Source organism: Arachis ipaensis, chromosome B07 (assembly GCF_000816755.2).
Source record: "Arachis ipaensis cultivar K30076 chromosome B07, Araip1.1, whole genome shotgun sequence".
NCBI lineage: Eukaryota > Viridiplantae > Streptophyta > Magnoliopsida > Fabales > Fabaceae > Arachis > Arachis ipaensis.
Genome location: NC_029791.2, coordinates 23,965,341 through 23,978,289, shown reverse-complemented (window position 1 = coordinate 23,978,289; position 12,949 = coordinate 23,965,341). Strand labels below are relative to the sequence as shown.

Genomic DNA, 12,949 nt, shown 5'->3' with positions numbered 1-12,949 from the left:
ATTAAAATTTTTTAATTTCAACTATTCACAAATTTCTTATTAAGAATGTAAATAATAATTTTTGAGGCTAAAATTCTTAGTTTACTCGTTTATGAATCATAACAAGTTGGTACTTCTATAATAGCATGTTGACATGTTTACGTTGGGACTTGGGACAGAAATACATGATGCGCATTCCGTGATCTTCCTTCCACAAATCTTCTTCAATGGAGTCCTCCAGCTCCCCCAAGGTTGAACCTGATGCCGACGACGATGTTTCAGAGGAAGTGGTATTCTCTTTCTCCTTCACCACTGAATCGAAATACTTATTTCTTAATTAATCGGTGGGTTCCTTATTGCGTGCGATAATGGTATTAGGGGTAGTGCTAATTTTACTTCCTCCTTCTTCAAATGTCAATGCAGTTTGAGCATTTTGATGATTTCACTATAGCTTCTTCATGGGAAAGGTTTGTTTATTTTTCGAGCCCTCTCGTTCAAATTTGCATGAAATCTCAATTACAAGAACACTTTATAGCATTACTGTAAGAGAAATGGTTCTTTGTGTTGAAATGATGTTACTCTACTGTCATGATAACATTATTCTTTTATGTTACTTAATAAATTTATTTTGTAGGTTCATTTCTAAAATTGAGGCAATTTGTCGTCTCTGGATGGCTGATGGTCCTAATAATTTATTGGTATGCTTTTTTAATTTCAAGTTTCAGGACTTGAATTTAAGAATTAACTTTCTTTTTAAATAAATTATATGTTTGATTTGGATTATCTCGTGGTAAATACAGTTTGTTTAGTTGCTGCTAGTATGAATATTGAAATCTTTCATAGTCAGTTCTAAGATATTATCAGTTTAATATACCAAGTGTGTTTTCCTATTCTTTACATTTCTATTAATGGAACTTTGCTGTTTTCTTTGATTCTAGGAAAAAGGTGCAATTCCCTTGGAGAATTCCAAAAACTCATACAAGATCAAATCTGAACTGCAGTATGACGTGAAAAGTTATTGCATGGAGTACTATTTTGAAACCAAAACTGGTGCTAATTTTGACTATCTTTTTTGTTTGCAAATGTTTGGTTGGTTTTGAGAACTTGTTTTTGTTTATTTGTTTTGCCTTCTGGGTGATGCAGGAAAATCTTTTGACTGGAATTCTACTTTTCATGACCTGCAGTTATGTTTTGGTGTAAAGGAATTTTTGGTATGGTTTAACACTCTGTCTAGTTTTTCATTGAAAGATTAATGTTTTCACTGAGGAATTGCTTGCTTGTCTTGCATATCACTAGCTCATTGCTCCTCAAAGTGCAAGTGGTGTAGTTCTTGATGCACCAGAGGCTAGCAAGCTGTTGAGTGCTGTTGCAATTGCTCTGTCAAATAGTTCAAGGTAATATGTATTCCTTGTTTTGTAACGTTTGATGAATTGTGGGATTCACGTTAACATGTGGGCACTGGTAGCATTGACACATTGATATATCGTTTTATGTCAAATTGAAAATGGTGACCGAGTAATACTACTTGTTAACTTTAAAGCTTGGGTCCATGCCTCTTTATTCTCAGTGGAGAGTTTAATCTATTGTTGGATGAAGTATGCTATGCTTTATCTGATTTGAATTAAAAGATGTTAAAATAACAGGTTTATTGAAGTCTTGATAACTAAAGCAAAGTTGTAGTTTATTATAACATTAGTTATGTAGTTTATGGCCAGCATTTGTTCCAGTTCATGATCCTTCACGGAAAGCATATATTGGCATTCAGAACACTGGTACTGCATTTACTAGAAGATTTGAAGCAGATCGAATTGGTAGTCAAGTTCCACTGAGTCTCATGCATTTGGAGGGGCTGTATCAGTTGTTTGTATCTAAGTTTGTGAGTTCCTGCTCCAAGTTGTTTAATTTAAAATTTGATTCTTCTTGAATTTCATGATGATGCATTAAATACAATTTTAATTTGATATCCCCTGTGTGAGTTCACTGTGTTTTTCTTCTATAATTTTCTCTCTTTAAACTAATAGATGTATTTATTGCGCCGAAAGATTAATGTTTTTACTTTTGTATTTTTCATGAAAGAATTGTTAGTCTTAACTGAACTTTTGAAAGAAAGTATTCATGTCATATATTCTTTTTGTTTTCCCTTTTATTTTCCACCATAGTTTTTCCCAACAGAATGGATTCTTTGAACAAAATCACTTTCTACCTGTGATATATGCTTACAGTCAAAAGTTCTATGCAGAACTGTCTTCTACTAAGCTCAGTGCTGTCATTTAAACTTTCTCCCCTAGTAATTACTTTCTTTTTGATATTAAAGGCCTACTGCACAGACGATCTCGATAAACATCTTATCAAAGTCGAATTTGCAATGAAGCTGACTTACAGAACGCTTCCCTACGATGATGACAATATCAAAGATATTGATGTTCAAAATACAAAATCTGGCAAAAATCTCACTGGTGAGTCCTCGAATGAGAGACTGTGGGATGATGATTGTTCTTGGAGTGAGTGGTATTCTTCTGAAGATCCTGTTAAAGGTAAATCCTATGAATAAAAATGTTGTACATAGACATAGTTCAAGGTTATCAAATTGGATGCTTTGTTAAATAGAACAAGTTTTAGGACTCAACCATTCTTTTATATATTTGTCACACAGTATATGGGAGCCCAAGTCTGGTGTGTTATAATTTGGAAATAATTGGTGATAGCAAGTAAGGGCTGATTTACGTACCTGACAAAAGAATTTTAGATCCATCGAGTGGTTTTATCTCTCTTCAGCAGAATATTCTTCTTGACTTTATTCCTTTCCATTGAATTGTAATTGTTACAAGAAAGGGACAAGCAAACACACATGCATCAATTTAAATTTTGAAGTCTTTATTTAACTAATTAACTCATATTTACTTTGTTTTTCTACATGTGTAGTTAGTTAGGAGACAAAAATGGTGTGGAGATTTTCATGGATATGTTTGATGTGTAAATTTACACATGGAGCTCCACCTTGAATTTTCCACCCCAAGCAAATGCATCCCTAGGGAGAACCTTTCCCCAATATCTTTTGCATTTATTTATCTATTTAGAGTAAATTGTTTCGTGATTCTACATTTTGGTTTTTAATTCTTAAAAGCTCTCTAAGCTTCATTTTTTCCATTAATCTCTCAAATGTGAATTGTTTTCCATTTAATTTATGCATATAACATGCAGGTTTTGAACTGATAGCAATATGGTCAGAGAAAACAGTTGAAAGTTCTATGAAAATGGAAGAAGTGGAAAATGCTTCACCTCATGAAGCTGAGAAGTGGTTCATCTCTCCAAGTTTTGCTCCATATCTGTAAACATCTTTATTGGAATATGAACAATAATTCATGATAGTGAATAGGTTGCTTATGAACATTGCCGCCAAGAAAATTAAATATACAAAACAATAACCAGATATGGCATATGGTTCTGATCATTGACCAATCTTGAACTTAAGAAAATCACACATACGATTGACCAGAATTTTTTTTCCCTCGCCATATCAAACTAAATGTTCACAACACTTATAATGTATGGCTAGGTTCTAGTTCCATGCCATTCATTATGGGTTTTCGTTGTATTTAAGGTTTATGCAAGTCACCATACTTCTACTTAATTATCCTGTTTTGAGAATATTTCCTATGTTCCTAGCACAACTGCAAGATTTTTTATCTTTAATTTTTTTTTTGGAAAAAAAAAATCCACGATTTTATGGTAGTTACAATACATGGATATCATTTGCTATTCATTTTTCATGCCATTGCTACAGATATTCATGATTGAATGCTTATTAGTTTCTTTTGTTTCATAAATAGGTATTGGTAGTTAATTTTCTATTGTTATATTCTGTTGAAACTTATAGACTTGAATATTCCCATGGGAATCAATTTGGATTTGCATCTGCGTTGCATCTTCTGGTTGATGCATTCGAGATGTCCTTTGAGGCCCAATTTCTAGAAGATTTTGTTTCAGGTTTGAATTTGTTTTGGTGTATTTATTGGTATATTTGACATATTAATGTATGCTTGTATTAAGTAGTTATTAATGCTATTAATCATCGGTATATGGTTCAACATTTTCTCCTCTTGCTTGTAGCAGCTGAAAGCCCAGGTCCTGATAATTTGAAATCCTCAATGGTTATACCTCCACCAACAGTTAGAGATCGTGTGCTCAAAGAACTGTTTGACGAAGGTACATAGCCCTGCTCCTTCCAATGGAATCATTACTCCAGTACTCTAAGCTCATTGTGAGTCATTTCTTTGTTTTTCTGTAACTGTTACTCATGTATTGTTTTCAGGTGTACAGCTTATTGATTCTGCTTATGATGAACATAAGACCCCTCAAGCTATAAAAGGCGCACCTCTTGAAACTCTTTTTGCACAATTTTGTTTGCATTCTCTTTGGGTTGGCAATTGCCATATACGTGGTATGTGCCACATAGGGTTTATTTGTTGCGTAATCCTTAGAGAAGAAAGAATTATTGGTCGCTAATGCGGAATTGATTTTCTTAGGTATCTTGCAGTTGTATGTAGTGTACTTTAATTTGTATGACCCACTTTTGGTTTGTATTTCAGCTATTGCTGCCCTTTGGATAGAGTTTGTTCAAGAGGTGAGGTGGTGTTGGGAAGAGTCTCAACTATTACCCAGGATGCCAGTAAATGGTTCAATTGATCTTTCAACTTGTTTGATTAACCAGAAACTTCATATGGTAATTTTTCATTTTTTGGGTAAATTTTATTTTACTTTTAAAGGATATTTGGTAAAATATACTCCCAGAATTGAAACTTTTTGTTTAATGCTAATTCTTGTTTTGCAGAACATAGCTTTCTGTTTCCTTCAGGTTGTTCAGTTTAATTGTAGTGCTTTTTTTTCCCCATAGACGATTATATATTTACTTGTAAGAAAGAAATTATTTATTTACTCCTTGTGTGGTCTATTTGTTTGAGTTATCGGTTTTGTTATAATAATTAATTCCAGTGAAGCTTGACATAATTTTGATATTACTCATCCCTAGTTTTTCCCTTGGTGAAGTTTTAATATCAAAGTAGAAATGCTTTATTGGTCTTTTAAGATCACGTTGATTGATATGTCTAAGATGGCTAATGACTTCCCCACTTTTTTATTTAGCTTGCAGTATGCATTAAGAAGAAGCGTGAATGGAATGAAGATCATCGGGAATGTATGGGAAGTGAAGATCAAATAGACGATATGACTGAGGTCACAAAGTTTTCATTTCCTCATGTTTGTAGTTTTTAGAGTAACAATCATGCAAACTCTCAAGTTATGTTGTAAACTAATTTTAGATAGCTAAGTTGAGTGCTCAGACTAGAGTGAACCTAGACCAGCATAAACTAAAGAAACCTAGGTAAATTTATACAAGGTTATTATTTTAGTGAAAATATGTTCTCTCCAGCATCAAAACAATGTATTTTACAAAAAGCATTGTTAATTAGAACTTTCGAAAGTTTAAGATCTTGACATCTTGCTTAAGTAACTTTGATTATTAGTCTTGTGATGTTTGATTCGCTATTTTTTCTAGGATTCTAATTGTAGTCCATGTTATAACTACTTTTCATTATTTGTTCTTACAAGCTTATGATTTGACTATACTTAAGCTCGATGGGTGTGGGTAGACTTGGAAGTTTGACAACCTTGCATTGTATTAACTTTCTTCAAAAACACAAAATATATCTTTTCATTGTGAATGTAACTTGATATTTGATGAATTGCAGGAGGAAAGTGCAGTTGGGGATGACACATCTAGTATGCAGACACAGAATGAGGATTTTTCTGGGAAGTTTACAGGTGAACCCAGAAGGTGTGCTTGAATGGTTATTTTCACCAAATCTAGTTGCTAGCACATTTCTACCTTCATTCTGAAGATTTTCTTCGGTCATAATATCTTCTGTGCATATTTTAAGCTCTAGCAGATTTAAGATTTCCATGTGATATTGGTATATTTATTTAGCATGTTACCTTGAGTTTTACACTTCTGATATAGATTCATTTCTTCAAATGTTTTTGTAGGAGAATATGTGCACTACTTCTATTTGTTTCTTTTTCATGTAGCCTTTGCATGTGGAATGTCTACGTTTGATCATGTATTAGTACCTCAAGTTACAAATTAATTTTACGTACATAATATCCTTGCAAGTATTTATTTACTAGCATATCTGCTGTGTAACATGTTTGGTTCATGATGCCTGCAGCTTTCCAACCTCTCGTGATTTACATTATTTTGATACAGCATCCACAGTTGGTCAATATCCTGTAAAGGACAACCTCTTAAATGGTGAAAAATCTTCAGATCAAACCAGGAGAGGTTCAGCTGGTGTCATTGATTCTATGATGCTTCTCAAGTCATATCAAAGAATGCATGCCCCATACACTCAGGTTTCTCCTATATCCACGCACTATATGCTGCCTAATATTACTTTCCTAGTTTTTGAAGAATATCATGCTTTGGAGGTTGTCTATTATGCTACAGGAAGCACCACTTATGACAGAAGACATGTATGAGGAGCGTCTTCAAGCTCTAGAAGCTTCTAATGGTTCATTTGTAAGTTTAAACTCATGCAGTACCTATAGTAATGGTTGACTACAAAAGCTTTGAACACACAGGCTTATCAGAGGCTTAATATTTGAGACAGTAGCTGGATACAAGATACATTCAAAATGTCAAATTGACCAATGTTATAGTGGAATAGTTTCACAAATATAGTTGCTAAGTTTTCAACTTGAGTTAATCCATTTACACTGAAAGCTAATCTGTTAATAATCTATTATTTACCATTGCCTGTTATTCTTTTTATTATTTATTTATTTACATATTGCAGAATTATTTTGCTCAACTGGAAAGAGTTATATTAACTTCAGGTAATAGAATAAGGATTAGACTTATGTGTAAATTAGGACCGATTAGTGGCTCGAACCTAGATATAACTGACATGTGATGACTTTTACTATCTTGTAAGCCACTTGCTTCTTGGAGTGAAATCACTAGGGCATAGTTCCATAATAATGTCTTTCCTTAGTTATTTATCATCTCACAAGTTTCCTTTCCTTGAGGAAATATTGTGAACGCTGTAAGTGGACTATGAGATATCAAGCTAATTTAAATGTGCACACAGTATCAATGAGTTATTATAGTTTGACATTAGAATTGTTGTACTTTAACCATTAAATTTCTTAATGGAATGGGATTTTTGTCAATCTCATTTTTAATCACTCGTATTATGCTGACATGCACTACCAAAGTTTAGAAAAATTCAATGTTTGCAAGTACTTAATCAAATAATTTATGGCTGATTATATTATCAGAAGTATATCGTATGTTAAATTTTATATGACAAATTGATGAGCTGCAAAATGATTTTGTGATAATAAAAAGTTTATAGTCATCTACACAATGAAAGTGAAGAACACAAAAGTGGTATTTTTGTGTTGAAAGATTTCTGTGAATTTCAATGTAAATAAAATATTTTTAACAACTATTATTATATTCTTTCTTTCTCTCTTCCTATTTGGTTATAAATTGACTGGATCTCGAAATACATGTCTCCAGGGAGATTTTTTAGTAATGCATGCCACAATTCTACAGTGTAGTACATGTGACTTACAAATAATTTGCTTTGCTGATTTTAATAGACATGGCAGCATTTAAAGCAGCAAATCCTGATGCCATTTTTGAAGATTTTATTCGGTGGCATTCACCTGCCGATTGGTTAGAGGACCCTATGTTTGAGAAATCAAAAGATAATTGGCCTCCAAGAGGACATCTTTCAAAGAGAATGTCTGAAAGTGACAACTTATGGAGAGAACTTTGGGACAGGGCACATGCTCTTGCTGCTTCAGAGAAGAAACCGCTTTTTGATCCAAATAGAGAAGGAGAAAAAGTAAGATCCGTTTCTTGTCTGCTTTTCCTCTTGAGAAACAAGTAGTAATACTAATTAGACTAGCATAGTTGTTATTACTTGTTTTTTCATAGTCACATGAACTATTCTTCCCAAAAGCTTAAGCTGTTGAGTACAGGCACACTGATGGTTTTATATCTAATACCCATATTGGTAGACAGTTCAACCATTGAAAATCTGTAACCATTTTTCATTTTACTCCATCATTGATTTAAGGATTGGATCTTAATAATACTAGTCTGCTTCCAACAGGGAGATTAGGAGAATTGTATTAGCTTGGACTAAATGCATTTGCATGAAGTAAAATTAGATTTGCTTAAGAAATTATGATATCTAGAATACTATGACCAATTTGGTTGTATGCATCATGCTGCTCATGCAAACATCGTTCTTGAATGTCCTATCAAGGTTGAAGACTGATGGTATAGTAGATTTTTCCTTCTATAATTTTTTTTTACTTTATTTTATAAATGGTTTTAGTAGATTGTAAATGACATTAATATTTTGCTACTACATAATGGTATGAAAAAGGGAAAAAGATATTTTAACAAGTATTTGGGTTGCTTTTAGATGAGCTTTTCCAGTTTATAGTTCTCTCTCTCTCTCTCTCTCTCTATATATATATATATATTGAAAAACAAAACAAAGTTTGTAGTTATTAGTTTGTCCTTAAATTTTTAGGTTATTCATTATCTGGAAACTTTAAGACCACATCAATTGCTTGCGCAAATGGTATGTACTGCCTTCCTAGCAGCGGCCGACACATTGAATAAGACCAGTTATGGAGAATTGAAACAGATGGAGACTAAGATGCAACAACTTTACCTCACCATGGCACCTGCTTTGAAGCCATTAGAAGGTCTGTTCATTTGTTTTATTCTGCTAAAAATAATAATCTATACAATATATAAAAGTATTCCCATTTGTAACCTTTTTTTGTTGTCTCCTAACTCTATTGAATTTACCTTTTTCAAGTTCAGGTATAGTTTTTATGAGATATAAATGTATAAACATGTTAAAAGGAAAAAATTACTGCCACTAAGATGTTACCACTAGCCTACTACAACCGATATTTATGTATTACCTTAATTGCACACTTGGCCTGTATATTTATGTACATTGCATTCTGCATCATTAAAATGTGACTTCCAATTCTTATGTTAAATTTAAGTAATATTAATATATGCTTTTTATGAAAAAGTAGTTTTACTCTTTAATGTTATATTATTTTTAATTACATTACTCATTAAAATTAAAAATGCGACTAGATTGGCACTGCAGTACTTGTCAAGTCGCTAGCAGCAGCAGTATATTATTCAACTAATCAACTTAGTTCATTTGTTTTTTCCACAGCAAATCGCTTATCTGCTGATAGCGAGACCATTGAAGACCTAAAACGACTGTGTGTTGTTTTCGGTCATGTTGAGAATTTACTATCTGTTGCAACTTCTCTTCATCGCAAACTTGTACAAGCACCACGCCTTGCTGTCGAAATCTTCAGAGATTTCTACAGTTTCTACATTCCAAGAATGGGTACAGGCTTGGAAGAAGACTACTCCAACAAAAAGGTGAAATTACGCTATGCCCCGTACTCTTTCTCTTCCTCAGCATGGACTAACAATTACTCATCTATCCCTTTTGTTTAGGAATTCGACAAGAAACAAATAGTTTGGAACAATGAGAGAGAAGTTGTGTCAAGTATGTTTGTTCCACCCACGGCAAATCAATCTTGGAGAAAGGTGTTCAGCATGGGCAATCTTCTCAATGGTCATGAACCAATGGTGAGGGAGATTATTTTTTCACTTCATGATGGAGTGAGTAATAATCACTATGCAGCTCCTAATGCTAGTGTTTCTGAACAAGAAATTGATACATATAGAATGTATATTTGTGGAACGTCTAATGATCTTCGTGTATCACTCTCTGTTGTCTCATGCGATTAATTTTATTGGAAAATTTTCGTAGTGACTCCCAAACCGGGATAAAAGACGAGGATTACATTAGGTAGTTGATAGTCAATATATAAATTTTATTTAATCTTTTATGATATATTAATGAAATTCAGAATTTGATGTCTATAACCCTCTTAGTGGAATAAAAATCCTCCACCCTTCGAAGCGAAATCAAGCAAAAGGGTTACAGGAATTATCAATATCAAAACGTGAAAAAACCTTTTATAATGAGAAAATTAGGAAAGTGAGAGTGTAATCATTATTGATTTGTATATGTGTGGTTTTTATTATTTTGATGAGTAAATAGTCAAATTAGTCTCTTGAAAGATCACTCGTTCTACAAATTGGTTTTCGAAAGAATTTTTTAATCAAATTTATACTTTAAAGATTTTAAATTAATCTTGTTGGTTTTTTTTTGTTACTTGTTTTTTGTTAATGATGTCAAAATTTATTAATATAGTACGTTAAGTAAATCACAAAACACACATGGAATCTTAATTGACTATTAATATAATAAGTTTATGAAGTTAGATTAAATTAAAATTTAATTGAGGGAAGAATTTGGAATCTCTCAATTTGGAGTTAATTTGATCAAATTTTATAAACTAATCATGTTAATAGTCAATTAGGACTACTAGGTATGTGTTGTGATATTACTTAACGTACTATATCAACAAATTCTGACGCTGTTAGTAATGGAAGTGACGGAAGGACTAACATGACTAATTTAAAATCTTTAAAGGATGAATTTAATTGAAAAAACTTTCAAGGACCAATTTGGAGAACGAGTGATCTTTTAAGGACTAATTTGATAATTTACTCTTATTTTGATTTAATAGTAATTATGTTTTTTTTTATCTAATTTAAATTTAAAATCTCTAAAAATACTACTAAACAATCAAAACTAAATTAAATTTTCTAATAAATTCTAATAATAAAACAAACTAAAATAGAGAGACTATATAAATTCAAAAATAATTGCTGAATTTGTCTTCCACTGGACTTGAAAAATACTGTTGGGCCGTTCTAACTTAGCCTAATGAGCCTAATAAGTATCGCTATTTTAGTACCACTGTTTTTTAGACAAACTCTTGGTCTCTTTGATGTCCAAAACCGGTATAGTATAATTTTTTTTCTAGTATTTAGATCTTTGAACATAACAAGATTACCATTCTGCAATTTAGCTCTAAAATGCCAAAAATACCCTCTTGAACATGAGCATGTATCATTGATACATATACGAGAAGCCGAGAAGATAATTTGGGCATGCTAAGGCAAAAAGAGTAGAATGGAGATTTTACACTTTCGAATGGCCTATCATTAGAGCACGTGCAAAGAAACTCAAAGAGAGCCCTGGTAATATAGCAATACCCATACATGAGGAGATACATCAATTGTTAACCAAAGGAGAAAAGACAAGGTCCATTGGGCTAAGTCAAGACAATAGGAAGCCCACTAATATTTTTCAAGTTCAGTGAGAATCACAAAATTAATATTTATTTTCGAATTTATTAAGTATAAGTTTAGTTTGTTTTTGTTGTTAGTGTTTGTTAGAAGATTCGATTTAGTTTTGATTTGCTTCTTAGTATTTTTAAGAATTTTAAATTTAAATCAGTACGATCTAATCCAATAAAATCAAAACTGATTTAAATTAAGTTATCTTATCTTTTAAGAGATTTAAATTAAGTTATCTTATATGATCTAATAAGTTATCTTATTTGATTTTCACTTTTAGGATGATTTGTTAGGAGCCTATTTAAACACTATTATAACTCATTCTGATTAATTTTTGATAAATAAAAAATTTTAGTTGCTTTATGCACATTTTTCAATATGTGATCAAATGAGATAAGTAATTTGCTTCGCTTGTTGTATGTAGAAAATTGAAGGGTCCAACCTAAGGTAATTATGTGTGTTAGTTTCTTTCAATTTTCACCATCTGATCTAAGTTGTCAATGACAAGTCCTTTGAAGGTCTAATAGAAAATCCCTTCAGGTGACATGGGTTGCTAAGAATAGATTTCTTAGAGGTTTAGTAGAAAAATTCTTTTTCTGTCCATCTTATTTTCACGTTAAATTTTTCATCTTTTTTGTTCTGCTGTGTCTTTTCATTCTTCTTTCTTATCATTTGGTATAAGTTATAGGTCATAAATAAATTTTTATTTATCTACACATTTTAAGATTTTTGTTTAGTCTCTTTGTTTTATCTTCTGTTTATGCAAATTTAGTTTAGAGTTCACATCAAAAAAAAACTAAAAAAGTTCTAAAAAAAAGGAACTATGAATTAAAAAAAAAAGCGAAATATGGAAAAAGAAACATAAAAGAAAAATTCAGAAGTTTTTTAGCTTTGTTTTAACTTTTCAAGTTATTGTTTTTCAGGTTCTTGAATTACTAGGTTCTTTCCTTTAACTTTCCAAAATTACTTTGGATTTCAATTAGGATTATTATAGTTTGTCACTTTAGTGTCGTTCATTAATTTCTTTCCTTTGTCTAAATTTCATAAATTCTAAAGTGCAACTTGTTAAAGCAATCCAAAAGTGGAAAAAGATAAGAGTGATGAGCTCAAAAGAAGAAAAAAAAAATCTCAAATTGAGTGTAAACACGAGTTTTCTCATTCGAGTGATATACGTGATAAGAGTGATGTGAGGTCTTTTCTTTTTGCTGGTTCTTCAATGGCATCAAAACCAACCCAATCTGTGACGGCTGAAGAGGAAGTGATTCGAGATCCAAAACTGACGTTTTGACTCCAAGCCATCGCTAGCGTACTTGAATGGGTTCAATAACGTCTTGATGACATGAATTCAATGATTGATTCTTTAACCTTTGATTAAAGAGCGTGTTCCTGAAAATCTGTTCACCAATTAATTTGAGGAGTTCGAGGAGGAGGCTTCATCCAAATCTAGGCGATATAGGCAACGGAAAGATGTTGATAGTAACATCAATTGCTATAAAAATGAGTATCCCGAAATTTAAAGGTAGAAGTGATCATGAGACTTACCTAAAATGGGAATGGAAGATAAAGCTAATCTTTAAGTGTCACAACTACTCTAAAGCAAAGAAGGTAAGGCTAGCGACTATAGAATTTTCAGAT

The 12,949-nt window shown here is 32.1% G+C and overlaps 1 protein-coding gene across 5 annotated transcripts; it reads left to right on the top strand.

Moving 5' to 3' along the window:
• Nucleotides 95–9,985, top strand: LOC107609419 (rab3 GTPase-activating protein catalytic subunit-like). 5 transcript variants are annotated; one of them, XM_016311395.2, is made up of 22 exons: nt 95–269; nt 403–446; nt 614–677; nt 918–1,029; nt 1,123–1,190; nt 1,276–1,373; nt 1,684–1,855; nt 2,294–2,513; nt 3,181–3,307; nt 3,857–3,966; nt 4,090–4,185; nt 4,292–4,420; nt 4,569–4,702; nt 5,122–5,211; nt 5,727–5,812; nt 6,204–6,387; nt 6,482–6,553; nt 6,831–6,870; nt 7,642–7,889; nt 8,589–8,766; nt 9,279–9,475; nt 9,554–9,985. In XM_016311395.2, the coding sequence occupies exons 1-22, from the start codon at nt 207–209 to the stop codon at nt 9,848–9,850; spliced, it is 2,829 nt and encodes a 942-aa protein (XP_016166881.1). In that variant the 5' UTR covers nt 95–206; the 3' UTR covers nt 9,851–9,985. The 5 variants fall into 5 exon arrangements, with proteins under 5 accessions (XP_016166881.1, XP_020963157.1, XP_016166880.1 ...); XM_021107498.1 differs by having other exon boundaries at nt 96–269; nt 5,727–5,799; nt 6,242–6,387; nt 9,261–9,475; XM_016311394.2 differs by having other exon boundaries at nt 97–269; nt 4,093–4,185; nt 9,261–9,475.

Coding starts and splice junctions, on each gene's coding strand:
- LOC107609419 (XM_016311393.2), top strand. CDS start 207: ATGGAGTCCTCCAGCTCCCCCAAGGTTGAACCTGATGCCGACGACGAT. Junction 6,554..6,830: donor AAGCTTCTAATGGTTCATTT/GTAAGTTTAAAC, acceptor TACATATTGCAG/AATTATTTTGCTCAACTGGA. Junction 7,890..8,588: donor CAAATAGAGAAGGAGAAAAA/GTAAGATCCGTT, acceptor TTAAATTTTTAG/GTTATTCATTATCTGGAAAC.